Source organism: Erpetoichthys calabaricus, chromosome 6, assembly GCF_900747795.2.
Source record: "Erpetoichthys calabaricus chromosome 6, fErpCal1.3, whole genome shotgun sequence".
In the NCBI taxonomy this organism is placed as follows: domain Eukaryota; kingdom Metazoa; phylum Chordata; class Cladistia; order Polypteriformes; family Polypteridae; genus Erpetoichthys; species Erpetoichthys calabaricus.
The window spans coordinates 156,410,495-156,429,516 of record NC_041399.2 but is presented as its reverse complement, the minus strand read 5'-3'; the positions used below and the strand labels follow the sequence as shown (position 1 = coordinate 156,429,516).

General features: G+C 36.1%; 1 protein-coding gene across 2 annotated transcripts in view; it reads left to right on the top strand.

Moving 5' to 3' along the window:
* The window catches only part of LOC114653624 (dnaJ homolog subfamily C member 13), a 331,290-nt gene that overhangs the window by 198,718 nt on the left and 113,550 nt on the right, over positions 1-19,022 (top strand). For both annotated transcript variants that reach the window (XM_051929216.1, XM_028804037.2), the window contains exons 14-20: positions 5,346-5,453; positions 8,234-8,389; positions 11,186-11,242; positions 11,511-11,632; positions 11,725-11,800; positions 13,251-13,346; positions 15,794-15,937. In XM_051929216.1, the coding sequence (XP_051785176.1) occupies positions 5,346-5,453; positions 8,234-8,389; positions 11,186-11,242; positions 11,511-11,632; positions 11,725-11,800; positions 13,251-13,346; positions 15,794-15,937 (759 nt within the window). The remainder of the gene's footprint in view (positions 1-5,345; positions 5,454-8,233; positions 8,390-11,185; positions 11,243-11,510; positions 11,633-11,724; positions 11,801-13,250; positions 13,347-15,793; positions 15,938-19,022) is intronic.

The window sequence follows — 19,022 nt, the reverse complement described above, 5'->3', positions numbered from 1 at the left end:
TAAGTCGAACCCGTTTCCAGTGAGAGTTGGACTCCGCCAGGGCTGCCCTTTGTCACCGATTCTGTTCATAACTTTTATGGACAGAATTTCTAGGCGCAGCCAGGGCGTTGAGGGGGTCCGGTTTGGTGGGCTCAGGATTGGGTCACTGCTTTTTGCAGATGATGTTGTCCTGTTTGCTTCATCAGGCCGTGATCTTCAGCTCTCTCTGGATCGGTTTGCAGCCGAGTGTGAAGCGGCTGGAATGAGAATCAGCACCTCCAAATCCGAGACCATGGTCCTCAGCCGGAAAAGGGTGGAGTGCCCTCTCAGGGTTGGTAGCGAGATCCTGCTTCAAGTGGAGGAGTTCAAGTATCTCGGGATCTTGTTCACGAGTGAGGGAAGAATGGAGCGTGAGATCGACAGGCGGATCGGTGCGGCATCCGCAGTAATGCGGGCGCTGCATCGGTCTGTCGTGGTGAAAAAGGAGCTGAGCCGCAAGGCGAAGCTCTCAATTTACCAGTCGATCTATGTTCCTACCCTCACCTATGGTCATGAACTATGGGTAGTGACCGAAAGAACTAGATCGCGAATACAAGCGGCTGAAATGAGTTTCCTCCGCAGGGTGTCTGGGCTTTCCCTTAAAGATAGGGTGAGAAGCTCAGTCATCCGGGAGGGGCTCAGAGTAGAGCCGCTGCTCCTCCGCATCGAGAGGAGTCAGATGAGGTGGCTCGGGCATCTGATCAGGATGCCTCCTGGACGCCTCCCTGGTGAGGTGTTCCGGGCACGTCCAACCGGGAGGAGGCCCCGGGGAAGACCCAGGACACGCTGGAGGGACTATGTCTCTCGACTGGCCTGGGAACGCCTTGGGATTCTCCCGGAAGAGCTAGAAGAAGTGGCCGGGGAGAGGGAAGTCTGGGCATCTCTGCTCAAGCTGCTGCCCCCGCGACCCGACCTCGGATAAGCGGGAGACAATGGATGGATGGATGGAGACTCGGAGTAGAGTCGCTGCTCCTCTGCATTGAGAGGAGTCAGTTGAGGTGGTTCGGGCATCTGGTTAGGATGCCCCCTGGACGCCTCCCTTGAGGGGTGTTCCGGGCATGCTCCACTGGGAGAAGGCCACGGGGCAGACCCAGGACATGCTGGAGGGATTATATCTCCCGGCTGGCCCTGGAACGCCTCGGGGTCCTCCCAGAGAAGCTGGAGGTGGTGGCCAAGGAGAGGGAGGTCTGGGCTTTCCTGCTTAGGCTACTGCCCCTGCGACCCAACCTCGGATAAGCGGTGGATAATGGATGGATATCTATATATATATATATATATATATATATATATATGTGTGTGTGTGTATTTTGTGATTAAATTGGAAATTTTGGCTTTAAACTCAAAATGTCCACTTTAATCTCGTAGTTTACTTTGTCATTAAAGTAGATCATCATAAACATCATCTTCAAACTGACCCAGTTGTTAATCGCTATGCACTTCTGGGGTTTCCTCCTGACCTGACAGCAGTGGCAAGCAACAATAGATCGCCACACAGAACACAATAAATTTATAATATTCCAGCTCTCTGCACATGTAGAATTCTTAGATTTATACTTGATATCACTTTCATGTTGAAATGCATTAAAATATGTATGTTACATTTACAGATAAATTGTTAACTTCATTTAAATAATGAATACTGTTAATAGTGACACATATGGGGTGGCATGGTGGCAGAGCGGTAGTGCTGGTGTCTCATAGAGAGTCACATCCATTGTTTTCCTGGTGGGTTTCCACAGTGGGCTCAGTTTTCCATCCAAAGACATGAAGGTTTGGGGATTTGGTGAAGCTACAATGACACTAGTGTATGTGAGTGCTTGTGTTCACCTTGCGATGAGCTGATGCCTCTTCCAAGGATTTTGTTTCTGTCTTGCGCTGATACTGCTGGAATGGGCACATCCCAGAATTGATGGATGTAATCATTAAACATCCTTTTTAGAGATATTGTGGCAAGGTGTCCTTGAAATTTAACACTAGAATTACCAGAGCCTACAAAAAACTTGTAGATCCGGCCCACCTTAAATCCGTTTGCACCTTTTGTCCTGTAAATGTGCCGATAAAGAGAAGCAGCCTGCTATTCCATCCCCCACCACCGCAGAATGTGCACAGAGTTCTCCCAGCTCATGCCTTGATTGATTATCTGGGAGTGAAGTGCTGGAGTTTTAGAGTGGAAATAATAGATCGTTATTTGGAACACATGCATTTCATGTGTGTTCTGTTTCTACAATAATCTGTGTAAACACAATGTTAAAACAGAAACATTTTTCATATTTTAGTAGTAAATGACAAAATGTTGGCATAAACTATATAATGTGTGAAGCCTGAAGTCCAAAGATCAAATAAACACTTTCACAAAAGGTTCGAGGACGATACAACAGCTTCCGTGGCGTAGCGGTAAGATTTGCCGACTTGTAATCAAGAGTCCCTGGTTCGATCCCGACTGCCTCCTATATTTGCCGTTTTCAGTAGTGAGCTGCTCTTATTGTTAATATCATACAATAAGCACGTACATTTGGTTTGCGTCTGTAACAGATGGTGTACATTTATAGAATTTGTAAAAGTTACCTTTTTTTTTTTTCCACTTTTTATTCTCAGTCACGATCACGATACAGTAATCCCTCCTCCATCGCGGGGGTTGCGTTCCAGAGCCACCCGCGAAATAAGAAAATCCGTGAAATAGAAACCATATGTTTATCGGGATTAATAAAGTATCTATCTATCTATCTATATGGTTATTTTTATATATTTTAAGCCCTTATAAACTCTCCCACACTATTATAAACATTTCACGCACAATTATACAGCATAAACCCTTTGTATTCTCTTAGATATTAGGTAAGATTCGTTGAAATTATGTATGTAAACACAGTTTACATACAGTAAAACCTAAATATTATTTTAAAGATATCGAGCATCTCCGATATCACATATGTTTCAGCCATTACGACAGACAGGCCACCAGCAATAAATACGTACAATGCAAGAAAAATTGTATACAGTAAAATGTGTGTACAGTGACACTAAACTATGTACATGTAATAAGTACTGTACGTAAATAATTAATTATGGTTACTCACCAACAATGACACAACGACTTGTCCGATAACGATGAGTTTAATTTTACTGCACAACAAAGGATAGCGTTACAGCTCTTCTAAAGGAGCCTCTTCAGGCGACTGTTTAGCACCGCCGTTGTTCTTCTTCCAGCACTCTTCAATCGAAATCCCTAAAGCAGATTCCATCCAGACTACTGCCTTTTCACGTCCACTTGCAACTCGTTTTGCGCCCTGGTTAAAGGACACTGCGGCCGTAGATCTTATATGCTTTTCCTCCTTTTTAAATAAAAAGAATCGTGGACTCATTGATGCTGTAATGGTGTCCTGCAGCAGTGTAGCTGTTTCCTTCCTTCAACATATCCAAAACTTTTACCTTTTCTGCAATCATTTGCATCTTCTGTTGGCACTTGGACACGGCTCCTGAAGCAGTAGCAGGGGCACGTTAATGCTGAATGAGTGAGATTAGACTTCCTGGTTAATGCAGCATTCCGTCGCTGAGCCAATCAGCAGCACAGAGGAACTTAACTGCATGCTCTGATTGGGTAGCTTCTCAGCCATCCGCCAATAGCATCTCTTGTATGAAATCAACAGGGCAAACCAACTGAGGAAGCAAGTACCAGAAGTAAAAAGACCCATTGTCCGCAGAAACCCGCGAAGCAGCGAAAAATCCGCGTTATATATTTAGATATGCCTACATATAAAGTCCGCGATAGAGTGAAGCCACGAAAGACGAAGCGCGATATAGCGAGGGATTACTGTAAATACTACCGCCCTAGGGATCTGACGCTGTTAGTTTTTATTTGAAACTGGGAGTAACTGTAGGTGTGAGTGGTGTTTTGAGGCAATGGAACTGGACATTCTCTGATCTGGATGGATAAAAGCTGACACATAAATGCTGGTGAATCTGCCTTCTTCGTATCTCACCGTCACTTGATTTTTTTTTGTTATTCAGTTTTATTGAGTGTTCCTGCTCACGCTGAATTAGTATGCGTCTTATGGTCTATGATGTCAAAAAAAAACCAAAACAAAACAGAGACATAGTTATATGTGATATTTGGAATTATTCAGTTTATGACCTGTGTAGTACATTTCGGAAAACACTGTGGCACGGATGCAACATTATTCATATTATTGATATTCATTCGCATAACACCGCGTGTTTTTTTCCCCCAATCTTGCCAGTCCCCACATGTTGCTGTTTCTTTTGTACACCAGGACATTTAGAGGCAACAATAGTACAGAGAGGTCAGTTCAGTGCTATATGCAATCATCACATTCAAATGTTAACAGTTCACACTTCCTACATTTGCGACATGTGTACCTGTTGCAATGCGCACACTTCTCTCTATACTGTGGTTTCTATTACACACCTGAAAGAGAGACGATATATTTGACATTTTGAAGAAATCATTTTATGACCTGAATAGTACCAATCAGAAAACATCATCGCACTAATGCAATATTATTTGAAAACGAACAGCGGTGTGAATTTATGCTGGCGCTGTTACTTACTTGGACTTCAGGCTTCACACATTATATAGTTTATGACAACATTTTGTCATTTACTACTAAAATATGAATAATGTATCTGTTTTAACAATGTGTTTACACAGATTATTGTAGAAACAGAACAAACATAAAATGTAGGTGCTCCAAATAACGATCTATTTCCACTCTAAAACTCCAGCACTTCACTCCCAGATAATCAATCAAGGCATGAGCTGGGAGAAATTTGTGCATGTTCTGCGGCGGTGGGGGATGGAATAGCAGGCCGCTTGTCTTAATCGGCACATTTACAGGACAAAAGACGCTGAAGAAGAGGTGCGAACAGATTTAAGGTGGGCCGGATCTACAAGTTTTTTCGTAGGCTCTGGTAATTCTAGTGTAAGTGGATTTTTTGGGCACACACGTCACATCGCGTGAAGTATAAACCTGGCCTTAGGCGCCTTACTTTTCAGCTGACGATCTTGACTAGGGCTTATTTTTGTTGTAGGGCTTATATTACAGAGCAGCCTGAAAATCATGCTAGGGCTTATTTTTGGAGTAGGGCTTATTTTCAGGGAAACACAGTACTTGAGAGCATGCTAATGCTGTATATCATAGTTTACCATCTTCTGACACAGGCTTATGATATGTTTATTATTTTTTACATTTATAGTTATTGTTATTTCTCATACAGTATAAAGAAAAGAATAGTGAACAAAGAAATAGTTTCATATGCTCATTTATGTTTATGTTGGTAAAGGTACAGACATTTTCTTTTCATTTCAGCCCATGCATGATGATTACGACTTAAGACAAGAACAGTTAAATAAAGCTTCACTGCTGTCCTCAAAGAAATTTTTAGAGAACTTGCTGGAAAAGTTCAACAGTCATGTGGTAAGCAATCAACTGTATCTCTTATGTATGATTTTTTTAATAATTGCAGATATAGGTTGAAACATTACAAATTTGACAAACATGAGGGATATTTGGTCATGGTCCCGGAGGCCCGCAGATTTTCACTTCAACCAATGTCTTAATAGGAACCCATTTATTTGCTGATAAAACAATTGTATTTGGGCTTAACTTTAGTTAACTCACAATAATTAAAGTGATTCAAACCACTGTTAAATATATTCAGTTGCCCCTGTGCAGTATGTACTCTCTGTATGTGTATATATATTTACATTCTTATTCCTTCTCTTCTCTTGTTAAGTGTTGGATCAGATCGTCTTATTGCTGCTGTCCACATCTGTCTGTTTTTTGCTATATTCAGGGTTATCTCTTCACTGCCATCCTTGATGCATTCCATCCATCCCCTCCTTATTTTTTTCCCCTGCTCTTTATCCTCCCTCTTTTTGCTGCACTGTTTATTTTACCATATGGCCATACCATATCATCATTGATTCTTGAATTTTGTTTCTAATAGTCCTTAATTTCACCTCCTGTTTTATTCCTTCTGTCTGCAAGTTTAATGTGCATTATTGCTCTCAGACAATCTCCAATTCTCAGATCTGTTGCTCTTTCACAGCACTTTCACACACTTTTGGTGTGACAATGCAACATATAACTGCCCATGAGTGAATATCGTTTCATGTTGCTTGGGTCACAGATTTGCACAGAAACACAGGAGATTGTAGAGAGACATGAACTTTAGTCAAACACTGCAAACAAACATTTGTCTTTTTTTCAAAAGTTTAAACGTGCTCCGTGACAAGACAGAGATGACAGTTCCGTCTCACAATTAAAAGAATGCAAACATATCTTCCTCTTCAAAGGAGTGCGCGTCAGGAGCAGAGAATGTCAGAGAGATAGAGGAAAACAAACAAATCAATAGGGCTGTTTGGGCTTTTAAGTATGCGAAGCACCGCCGGACAAAGCAGCTGCAAGGAAGAGAGCAATGTGAAGGTAGTCTTTCAGCATTTTTTAGAGGAGCGTCCGTATCCTCTAGGCCAGTGTGCGAACAGCCCCTCTGCTCACACCCCATCTGTCAGGAGCAGAGAATGTCCGAGAGAGTGAGAGAGACAGAGAAAAACAAACAATCAAAAATCAATACGTGCCGTTTGAGCTTTTAAGTATACGAAGCACCGTGCGGGAAGCATGTCGCTTGACAAAGCAGCTGCAAGGAAGGGAGCAACGTGAAGGTAATCTTTCAGCATTTTTAGACGAGCGTCCGTATCGTCTAGGGGTGCGAACAGTCCCCCTGCTCACACCCCCTCCGTTAGGAGCAGAGAATGTCAGAGCAAGAGCGAGAGAGAGAGAAGCAAACAATCAAAAATCAATACGTGCTGTTTGATCTTTTAAGTATGCGAAGCACCGTGCGGGAAGCATATCGCTTGACAAAGCAGCCACAAGTAAGCACAACAAGGAAGGGAGTAATGTGAAGATAGTCTTTCAGTGTTTTTAGAGGAGCGGCCGTATCCTCTAGGGTTGCGAACAGCCCCCGTGCTCACAATATATTTGAGGAGTTTTATTTAATACTAATACGTGCTCTGGTTGGGTAGCTTCTCAGCCATCTGCCAGTAGTGTCCCTTGTATGAAATCAACTGGGCAAACCAACTGAGGAAGCATGTACCAGAAATTAAAAGACCCATTGTCCACTGAAACCCACGAACCAGCGAAAAATCCGCGATATATATTTAAATATGCTTTCATATAAAATCCACGATAGAGTGAAGCCGCGAAAGTCGAAGAGCGATATAGCGAGGGATTACTGTAGTCAGTTTATTGAAATGTTAAATGAAAAACTGCAATAACCTGAAAGTTTGAGAGCTCATTTAGAAGAATGTATTTTTAATGAAAAACGTTACTTAAAAATAATTATTTTAACACAAAGTAGAAAAACAGAGTTGATTAATTTTCCTTTCACCATTTTATTCTTTATATGGTGCCATGAGTGAATTGACTAGGTTAAGTGGCCATTCATATTACTCTTTCAAGAATCAGAATATCTTCATCCTGCAGCTATTACAAAGAAAAATGTATTTCTTTCAGCTTAACTAAAGTTTATAGTCTGCATTCATACTGGTAGTGATATGCTTCACAAATATATTCTCTGTTTTAAATTATAATTTTTTTTTTTATTAACAGTAGGTTTGTTTCTTAATTTTCTCTTATAATAATATTCGTGTGAGAAATTTTCTTGAATGGAAACAAAACATTTACTGTTCTCTATTATATGCAATTGTTATTTGTCTATGTATCACTCTGCTGTTATTATGCTAAGAATTCTCATTTTGGGTCCCAGTATGGTATTGATTTTCATATTTGGGTCCTCAGATTAAAAGGTTTAAGAACTCCTGGTCTCAAGGATATAAATTAAGTGCTCACCTTCTTCCGTTGCTGAAGTCCATAGCAATACAATGTGATAGTCTGATGCTGTGTCTGTCATCATTCCAAGGGGTCTAAACTATTGTGATATTTCACTTCTTGACTAGAAATAGCAGTGGCATATTGTGTCACAGTGAGAAACAATAAATGAGAGCAATGGAATGGGAAAATTTTAGTAAAAGCTGGTGATCAAGATTGCCTGTTTTATTTAAGAATATTAACTTATTTTTACAGTGTAAACAGCCTAATTATGCTGAAATATTGGTATGCTATGCTACAATAATGGATTAGCTCTAATTAAATTGCTTTATTTCCTAAACATTTCTTTATTTGTTTATATTTAATAGGATCATGGCACAGGTGCTCTTGTTATAAGCGCTCTTCTGGATTTCCTCACTTTTGCCCTCTGTGCCCCCTATAGCGAGACTACTGAAGGGCAGCAGTTTGACATGCTTTTGGAAATGGTGGCTTCAAATGGAAGGGCTCTTTTTAAATTATTCCAGGTAAGAATGTGTGCTTTGTCCTATCTGCAGTACATAAGCAGTGTGTTGCATGCACCTTATTAATCAGGTTATTTACATAAACTTGCAGTGTCATGTCAACCTTTTTTTTTTTAAGTTAGAGAAACTGGGTTTTTAGTTTCTGAGAAACCTTGTTAACAGAGGTAGATTTTTCTGCGAATAACCCGGTTATGTGGCTGTGTAAACGTTTAGCTGGGTTAGAGTTAAGGATTTTGTAGTCTGCATATGTCCATTGCATGTGTTAGCTTAGCACATGCTTTTAGCAACTACAGTCGGAAACATCCACAAAGATCAATTTCTAGAGGCAAGTGCTTGAGCGATCGCATTATTGCTTCTCCTGTTTGAAATAATTTGTCTCAATATTTACAGAATTTGCTAAATTTATGTTGATGAAGTGAAAGTACAGTACTAAGTTTTGCAACACAATCTCAGGAGCAGTAACACACTAAAAGTAATGGGCATTATGTAGTTTCATTACTTTCTAAAGTAACGGATATCCTAATGCAATATTTTTTTTATTGAAGAAAAAATACCTGAGTTATTATCGCAGCAGCACTAGGTGTAAGACAAGAATTACATGTTACCGGGTCATTTGCAGGGCTCATTTGCACAGCCAAGTAGAAAGAGTGTGCTGCATGCAATCCAGTAACAGAAAAATATCAATAAAGTGTTGGTTTAGTATTTATCCAGCTATTAACAATAGATATGTTGAAACATTGTGATTGGGGTTTTGTGGGACTTGGATGGGAGATGTTATAAGAGGATGTATGTTATGTACTTAAGAGAACAGGAAAGACTAAATTTATGTATAAAACACAAGAAAATTATCACAAGCTTCATGCTTGTTTTCAAAATCACGGTGGCGGATGATGATGTTGAACAGTTTTTTGTGCAGCTTAATGACAACGGGTCGTTTTGGCAACAAAGAACTCCAGAAGATTACATGCACATATAAAAGCGGACCTTTAGGAAATCAGGAAAAGAGAACTCCAGAAGACTACTTGCGCATATAAAAGCAGATTTTTAAGAAGTCTTCTGTTTTTTTCCTTAGTTGGGTTACTTGTCTTATTCCATTTATCTATCTGTGTGTAAGTACACTGAAGTAAAGTCCTTTTATCCTTATGTGGTCCGTGAAAGATCACTTTTTTATTTTGCCTACAGAACCTGATTATCTGATACTGCAAATGGATTGGCTTTAAACACATTTTACTGGAATTTATAATGTCTTCTTATACTCTTGATATGGATAATTACTCTTGGTAAAAAATTTGATAGATGGTTAATCTTTTGAATAAGAAATACATATTTTAAAATTCCTGATACAATTAATACTTACTTTTTGCATTTCAGACCTCCTGTATATACTGAAAAAAGTAAATACTGTATATTAGAAGAAATTATGCTAAACTACTTATTGATGCACATAGAAAGAATTCTACTTCCCTATATCTCTGGTAGATTTGAAGCATTAGTGTAGTAAGTTTTTTAAAAGAATGTATTTTTCAATTAGTTTTATTTTTGTTTAAAGTATCACTTTGTCAATTTAATAGGCTTCATTTTACATCTGTAATTGTCAACTTCTTTAATCCTGTTTTTCTGAATTCTTCAAATGTTACACTCTGGTTTCCTTGGTCACTAGACAACAGTTATTTATATATTGCCCGTGGTTTATATTTGATTCTGTTTTAGAAATAAGTGGATTTGAGTAGGATGTTAATTTATTTTTAGATTTGTTTCTGAAAGTCGAAATTTTTGGAAAACTTTTTATGACTTAGAAATGACTTATCTTTACTTGAACAACAAATTCAGGTAGAAATATTAGACCTTAGCTTGAAATATAGGCATATATCACTTTAAAAAGTTGACTCTATTATCATTAGAGTAAGCTTGCTTTGTAAGGTGATGGTCTCATCTAGATTCATAGAAGTATCTCTGAATTCCATCAAGCATTTTTAGGACCATGGAAGCCAATGATCTAGCACCATGTCATTAAACATTTCATAGGGTAATCCAGCACAAAGGGTTAAACAAAAAAGTCCATATAGTCCTTATAGATGAAGTGTACACAACTAGAAGATTATTTGTATTAATTGGTTTATTGTAGTGTAATATAAGTGTAATCTGAACCAAAAAGTTTTGATTAAAGGAATACAGAAATAAACTGGAGAACAAATACAGTGCACTTCATATTCCAAAGAATTGTCAGGGTCGACAGACTTATAAAGCACTTGAACATTTTTAAAACTTTTTGAACAGTTTTGTGAGTTTCTTAACAAAATCCATTTAATTACATTTTTATTTGTAATCTGCTCTACAGTACATGCTTAGAATATCCATATGTGCAAAACCAACAAAATAATTCTTTCCAGTGCACAACTTAAATCTAGTATGTTAATGTGTCAAAGGCAATAATCACATTGCTTGTGTTATCTTAGGAGGTCAAAGAGAAGGACACACTTCATTTTCTCTTCTTTTCCAAATAAGAAACTTTTCCCTAGAAACTACATGCACAAGTGTTGCAACAATCAAAGCTTAAAACAGTGTCTGGGGCGGTAGATCTGTGATTTTTAAGTAATTGCACAAACCAAAGTGTTTGGGTCAAACTTTTTAGTTTTTGAAATGTATTCAAATTTTTCAGCATATAACTGAAGGTGTAATTTCTCTCAGTTCCGCATTCTAAAGTAATGAAGAGAAATGTCTGCCTAACAGTACTGCGTTTATTTAGCTGGCCTATAAAAAAAAAAAAAAAAAAAAGAAACTTTTAATTTTCTTTTTCAGCATCCTTCAATGGCTATCGTAAAGGGAGCTGGCTTGGTCATGAAAGCTATAATTGAGGTATGGTTACAAATTAAATTGACATTGCATTTAAAACTCCTTATCTATCTAACTCCTTATCCTTATCAATTGTCTTTCTATGTAATTTCCCAATAGACAGTATGGAGAATACAAATTACAGTATAGCAGATATGTTGTTGCTTTAGGCCAGTGCTTACAGCTCCATCTCTTAGTGGGCTTTTTTGTTATCTTATAAGCAAACTTATTTTTAATTTTGTGGTTGAATGATTAAATGTTTTTTGTTGTGTATGCAATTTTCCATTTTCAGGAAGGTGATAAGGACATAGCCACAAAAATGCAAGATCTTGCTCTAAGTGAAGGTGCCTTACCTCGTCATTTACACACATCAATGTTTACAATCAGTTCTGATCAGAGAATGTTGACTAACAGGTAAAAAAAATAAAAAAAGTAGAAATGTAACTTTGCAAAGCATTACTAATTTAAATTGTAACTTCTCCTGAATGCTGTATTTATTATTTCAGGCAACTGAGCAGACATTTAGTGGGACTTTGGACAGCTGAAAATTTAACGGCTATGAATTTACTAAAGCGTATATTGGTATGTAAATTGAAGTCCAATCAAAAATATTTGATTTTGTTTTAAGCTGTAGGGGCATGCTTGTGTGTGTGTGTGAGAGCTGACAGCCAGTGAGCATTCATCCTTTAGTATAATACACACAATGCAGTTCCAAGGGAACAAGTAACACAGGTGTTTTGGGCCACACAAATAGAGAGGCTTGTTTGTCTGATGTTTCATGTTTGTTTTGCCTTAACAGATCTGAAAAAGAAAAATAAAAGGTCCAAAATTGAAACTGAACTTGCCATAAAAAGCAGTCTTACAGGCACCATCACTGTTTGGCAGTATGTTATTATTTGTTAGAATGCAGAAGTCTTGCATGGAGTTGTGTAATTTGTGATTCTTTGTGATTCCTAGTTGTTTAATCTGATAACTTCAAAATAACAAGATCCAGCAATGGTGTTACATTTCATATTCCATCTGACTAAAAGTCATGTAATGTGCCGCTGGCTTTAAACAGTGACACTATGATTTAAATTATCTCTGCAACTATCAGATTTTTTTCAAGTATCAAGAAACAGAAAATTGAAAAAAATGTACATATGTTGTACAGTAAATATGTAAAGATTGGATGAAGCCTAAACTGTGTGAATTCTGAATCTTTCAAATTTTTTCTTGTTGTCTACTTTCAGAAATCAGTTAGATCAGGGGTCCCCAACTCCAGTCCTGGAGGACCATAGTGGCTACAGGTTTTCATTCTAACCCTTTTCTTAATTAGTGGCCTGTCATTTGCTGGTAATTAACATCTTTTGAATTAATTTTAATCAACTTTTTTTTTTTTTTTAAGATTTGTTCCCCTGAATTTCTTCATCGTTCCTCTGAATTGCTTCATTTCTTTCCTTAAATAGTACACAAACAGAAATGAAATGTGAAATGAATAAGCCAACAGAGGACCAACTAAATCAAGGCCTCAAATTCCAATTTCATTCAAATCAGTTGCTTAATTAGGTGCCAAGTCTTGAGGTTAATTAAGCCCATTGTTTAATTCCATGGCTTATTGCTGCTCTCATTGTGAAATAACATACAATTCCGAAATTGTTGAATTTCTCTTTTCTAAGAACACTATTAAAATGTTTTAGGAACCAGAGCAGATCAACATTCTTGAGACCTTCATCTTTCTTTATTTTCAGATATTTCATGATGGGCACAGTTTGCGGGTCATGTTTTAGCTCATTTTGTGTTTCATTATTGTTTGGCAGCTAATCAAGGAAAAAGAAACAATTAAGAGGCCTGAGTCTTCAAGAGCAAGTCAATTAAAATTAATTCAAAAGAAGCTAATTAGCAGCAAAATCAGGTCACTAATTAAAGGGTTCAAATGAAAACCTGCAGCCACTGTTGTCCTCCAGGACTGGAGTTGGGGACCCCAATTTAGACAAGAGTTTATTCTGTTTATGTGTCATTATGTGATTTAAAGCCTTTGTTATGATTCAAGCCAACAGGACTGCTAGCATATCTGGACAGCTTAGACCCAGTACCTGAAAAAGATGTTGACAGAATGCATGTCAGGGACAATGTGAAAATTGCTACGGTAAGGAGGACTTTTTGTATTTGAGACATTTATAGTTTTTTTTAACAAATATTATATAACAGCACTAGAATAATTTAGCTGGAGCTGTTTAGTATGTGTTTTTGGGAATATTATAAGATGATATAACAAAAAGTGCCAGTAATTTTATATTACAGTATTTTGCTACTCTGTGCTTTGTACATGGGGTAGTGAGCTGTGCAAAATTATTTTTTTGTGATTTGTTTCATTTATCAACAAGAACTGCAAATTCTGTTATGTGAATACATAATTTTTGTTCCAAACCTAAGGTTATTATTTCTAAAAGAAGAAAAAAACTTAATTACCATTCCCAAATCTTTTTGTCATTAGTTTTCAACATCTCAGTTTCACTTCAGGCTCAGAGCTCTGTAATAAGTTGAAAAGGAATTGCGTTTACAAACTTTACAAATTACTGATTACATAATGAATACATGCGAAGACATAAATTTGTTTAAACATACAGGAAGAAAAGGTAGTACCAAACTGTTTTATATATATGTAACCTAACAATGTCTGACCATTAACATAATTGTTGAACTATGGCAAGATGACAACAGAAGAGAGGAAAACAAAAACTTTAGTCAGCAGCATTCCTAGGGTATAAAGGTTCTAGTGGATTTACAGTCAGTTAGCCTGTAACTGACAAAGTCAGACATGATCATAGTCCTGGAAATCTTGGCCAACTGGCTGCCCACCCCATCCTGGACATTCTACAGTATCCTGTGAAACAGTAACTTAAATCACTAAATACGTTTCTTGAATCAAAAATAAAGTAAAATAAACATAATTCATGTCTATCTGTATTATTTTCTACTTTTGACATGGCTGATATTAAATGCATAATAAATGCACCTATATTATTTCAGAGGTTGTAAGTAAAAATGGTGACCATATACAGTTGAAAAATGAAAATAAAAGGTGCAGTTTAAAATTTTACAGGTGTGTTGTTTGTAGTACAGTTAATGAAAGTTTGAAATATGTGTATAAAAACAATAACATTTTACCTCAGCTCTTTTACCTTTACAAAGATACCTAATTAAATCTTATTTCCCAAAATCTGTCAGACATAGACAAAAAAAAATCTATTTTTTTGATAAAAAAGTCAATATTGAGTTCTCAATGTAACATCAGTAAGCATGAAACATTTTAAACAAATTTAAAGTAAATCATGCTCCAGAAGGAACATGAATACAGATAATGTTAGTATAGTCATTTTGGAGAATTTCTGTTCAGGTAATTTTTATTTCTCTTTTTATAAGGCTCTTTAGATTGTTTATATTGAGCTGTAATCCTTAATCTTTTAATAAATTAGACATGAGCAACTATACAGTGATCAATCCTTCAAGATGTCAATAAATAAAGGAATAAACAGTGAGTCTTGAAATTGATTAGACTTTCAAGGCATCAGATAAATTTTTAAATTTGATAATTTTGAATTCCAACAGACAGTCATTAATACTTTTTCTGGCAATTGCACACTGTATTAAGGAAACGGCTCATAAATGCCAACTTACCTTATTAGTTAATTATCATGTTTCTATAGAAATGTTTTAAATAAAAATTACACTAAAAAAGTTTGCTTGTCCATAAGATTTTCAGTGACATATTTAATATAAAATGTTTAGTTTTCTTATTAAAGACATACATTTCTCTGTAAATATCTAAAATTTTATCTAGTAGCAAGAATGTCAGTGTACTTCATTTTTGACCCAAGTTAAATTAAATCCTAAAACTTAAAAATTAAATTGTAACGGTTATGATCTAATTAGCTCACACAAATTTAAGTCATGTTTAAAAAAAACCTAGACATAAATGTAACAAAATTGTCTTTTAATATAAAATAAGATTTTGTTTTAGGAATTCTTGAATAACTATGATCACAAATTTCACTATACTGTATGCAGAACCTGTAAAATTACATGTAGCATTAACCAATTAAATTTAGGTTAGGCAATGCTGGACAATTAGTTACAGTAAGTTTACTGTGATGCATAAACTTTAAAATAGTCTACAGGTGACAAGTAATCTCAATTAACATCTTCTACAACATACAGAACCTAAATCAGTAAACTAAAACAATCATGTAAACAAAATTGGATTTCCTTTATCACTGAGTGGAAGGAGAAGAACATATTTTATACAAAAGCATAGATGGAAGTGCTTTACAAATAATAAATGAAAACAAAACAATAAATAATGAATATACTGTAAGTCAGAGGAAAAAATTAAAATTAGAAATGGAGGTCTTAAATAACATACTATTGTAAAATATTTCAGACAAATCAAAAGTTTCCTGAGTAGTTAAAAGGAAAGAGATAATATATTAATGATGTAATAAAGTAGCAAGGAATTATGTCTTACACCCCCCTTTTATTTTTAAATTCACCTATAACTGAACTGTGGTAACTTTTATTGCTTCCTTTATAAAGGATCAATATGGAAGGTTTAACAAAGTTCCAGAGTGGCAACGGATAGCAGGAAAGGCTGCTAAGGAGGTTGAGAAATTTGCCAAAGAAAAGGTTGATTTGGTTCTTATGCACTGGAGGGACAGAATGGGAATTGTTCAGAAGGAAGTAAGTTCACAGTCACAGTTTAAACATTATGTTTAGCAATATTTTTAGTCAACTACTGACATGCCATCAATTTCTTCACTGTTTTATGTAAATTGTGTAGCAAGATTTATTGTGCAGTATTTTTAGATTTTATTTTTTATAATTTATCTTAAATGCCAAAGCAAACTTGTTATACAAAAAATAAATTATAAGTACTTTGTTTCTTCATTTTAAAGATGTTTTAAAAATTACCACAGCATTTTATGTTTGTGAGCAATGTAAAATGTTGTACTTTTGTATTTTTATCTTGTTTTCCTGAACGTCCCTCTTTTCAGGCATTTATTTTACTACTTTACTATTGACCATTCCTTATTTAATATTGATTTCCAATATAAGCTTTTCTGTCATAGCAAAAATGTATAGCAATATGTTTTCAATGTATTATTACACTTTAATTGATCAAAAAGTATTATACTGTCAACTTTTACCTTTTCCAAGCTGGCATCTGTGGACTTTCTCAGATTTGTGCATTTATGCAAACAGGACCTCCATATGCTCAGCTTTGGAATGATGATGTTTGAATGGATAAGTTTGGCATTTTTCAAGTCAAAGTTATTTCTTCACAAATATAGTATACAGTATATGCGTTTGCCACCTGAAACTGTGTTCTAAGAATTTAAAAAAAGAATTCCTTGCCCACACTGGCACTTTACACCGGAGGTATCAAGAGGTAGTTTAATGCTCACAATTCAAGTCAGGTCTGAAAAAGTTGGGAACTGTCCCAGGACTGGGTTCTAAAAAAGATGTCCGGCCTTTTGAACAGACAAGAATCACAAGCATTTTGTAAAGGATCTTTATTACTTTATGACTAGATTTGGAAAAAAAATAGTTTTGGTCTCTAGAATGAACATGAAAAGAGTGATGTTTTTTTTATAAATGCCAGAAAATGTACTGCACCACACCAATAACAACATGATACAATGGGGCCAGATGGCATATCAGGGTGACTTCTGAAGAAAGAACAAAAAAGCCCTAACCCTAATTTTGCCTCCAGTAATTTTTTTTTTTTTGTGGTTTGTAAGCCATGGGAACAGTAAGTCACAACCTTAATTACAAACTTTTCAGTGCAATCAGTCTAAATAACTGTTGACCAGTAGCTTTCACATCCATACCAATGAAATACTTTATTTATCTGTGTTAAAAACATCTTAACACAGTGTTTTGTTTTGTAGAGTCATAGGTTGACCCTATGTTCTCCATTTATACTCTTTTATTTTGTAGACTTTACTAGAATGTCTTAAATTCCCTACTTTTACCACACTGTCTGGTAATGTAGGTTAGTACTTCCATCCTTATCTTCTAAATCTATAACTCCAGTAAACATGAAGGAGTGAAAAAACAGGTAGGAGAAAGAGCTACACTTTTAATTATGTGTTATAGATAATAGATTTTATTATAACTAGTGCTGTTTAAAGCAGATAGAATATGGCTTTGCAAACCAAATCATACCTCCTAATGAAGCTAGATGTGCGGCACATAAACTTGTAGTTACACTCGATTCTTTCTAGTCAACTCTCATCAGATCATCAATGAAAACATGGCATCATGCACTTTGGTCCATTTCATCCACTGAAAAAATGCACAATATTGAAAGTCTGCCAATAGCTGTCCCCTAGCTACAGCCCTTTTCTGTTTCCTGCAGGAAATGGCACACTCCAACCACCACAGAGGAATGTAATCAATATTTTCTCTGTCTCAGATATATTGCTGTTAATACCAATACCAGTGAAATTTCATAATAAATGATACCCATCTGATACCACAGGAAACACTGAATAAATAATTTATAATAAGTAATTTAAGTAATGGCATGTAGCCTTAAAGTACCTGACAATTGTTTTTTTATTAAAAAAATACCTCAAATAAAAATGTTGTGCCTTTTTTCTGCAAGACAATATACAATATATAAATACTAACAGTAGCAGCAGCTGTAAAATGGTGTTATACAATGTCGTTAAAAAGTATTTGCCCCTTCCTGATTTCCTTTACTTATTTATAACACTTAATTGTGTCTGATCTCCAAACAAATTTAGCACAATACAAAAAACAACTTGAGTAAACACAATACACAGTTTTTAAATGATCATTTAATTTTTTAAAGGAAAAAAATTCACCAACACCTATATCACCCATGTAAAAAAATAATTACCCTGTTACTCACTCAGTTAACCAGTGAACCAAATTTAAATGATAATGGATTAAATTAGACTAGACACAACCAAGCTTGATTGCTGGTAGCCTAAGTGAATCTAAAAATTGCTTAATTATAACCTTTGTAGCAATGTAAAATGTTTCCAGCATTTCAAACATGCTGTTCCACCGGTTGTCCAATCTGTCTGCAATTTGTGTAATGGCAGATTTAATAGTTTTTGTTTCTTTTTAAGCATATGACTTCCATTGTGCTTTGGTGGAAAACATTAGGCTCGCCCAAGCAAGTGTGCAACGACAGGAATCTTTAGAGCCACCTCTGAGGCCATGTTCAGTGTGGGGGCAAAGCAGCCTAGCTCTATCAATGTGACAGCACAAACCATTTTAACACCATTATCCATTACGATGGTTGGATCTTGCTCTTTAATCTTTGACCCATTTATCACTTCTGTCAACAATGCCACTATGTATTTCCCCGTGTGGCTGGAATACATTGCTCTAGTCTGTAAAATGTGCAACATAGGTGCCCAATAAGAGGTGATATAATGACACATTATTGTAACAAATCAGTTTGTTACTCTGGAAGTCCAGCAGTCCCATGTTAAGATCAGTCTCTGGTTTCTTGTTATAGGCTTGGAATTGCCACTTCACTCACGATGGTACAATGTTGCATGGTTACAATACATCTTTGCAAATAAAAATCGCAGAAGATTCTGTAATTTTTATATTTGAGCCTATGACAGAAAACCATTACATATAAATACTTACCTTAAACAAATTAGGGAGAATATGTTTAAATGCCCATATAGACCACTTCAGAAATTTCTTTCTTTTCAGTGCCATATGGCATTATAATAAAAAATATCAGGAGAAATTAAATTTAAGAGGTAAAGTGTGT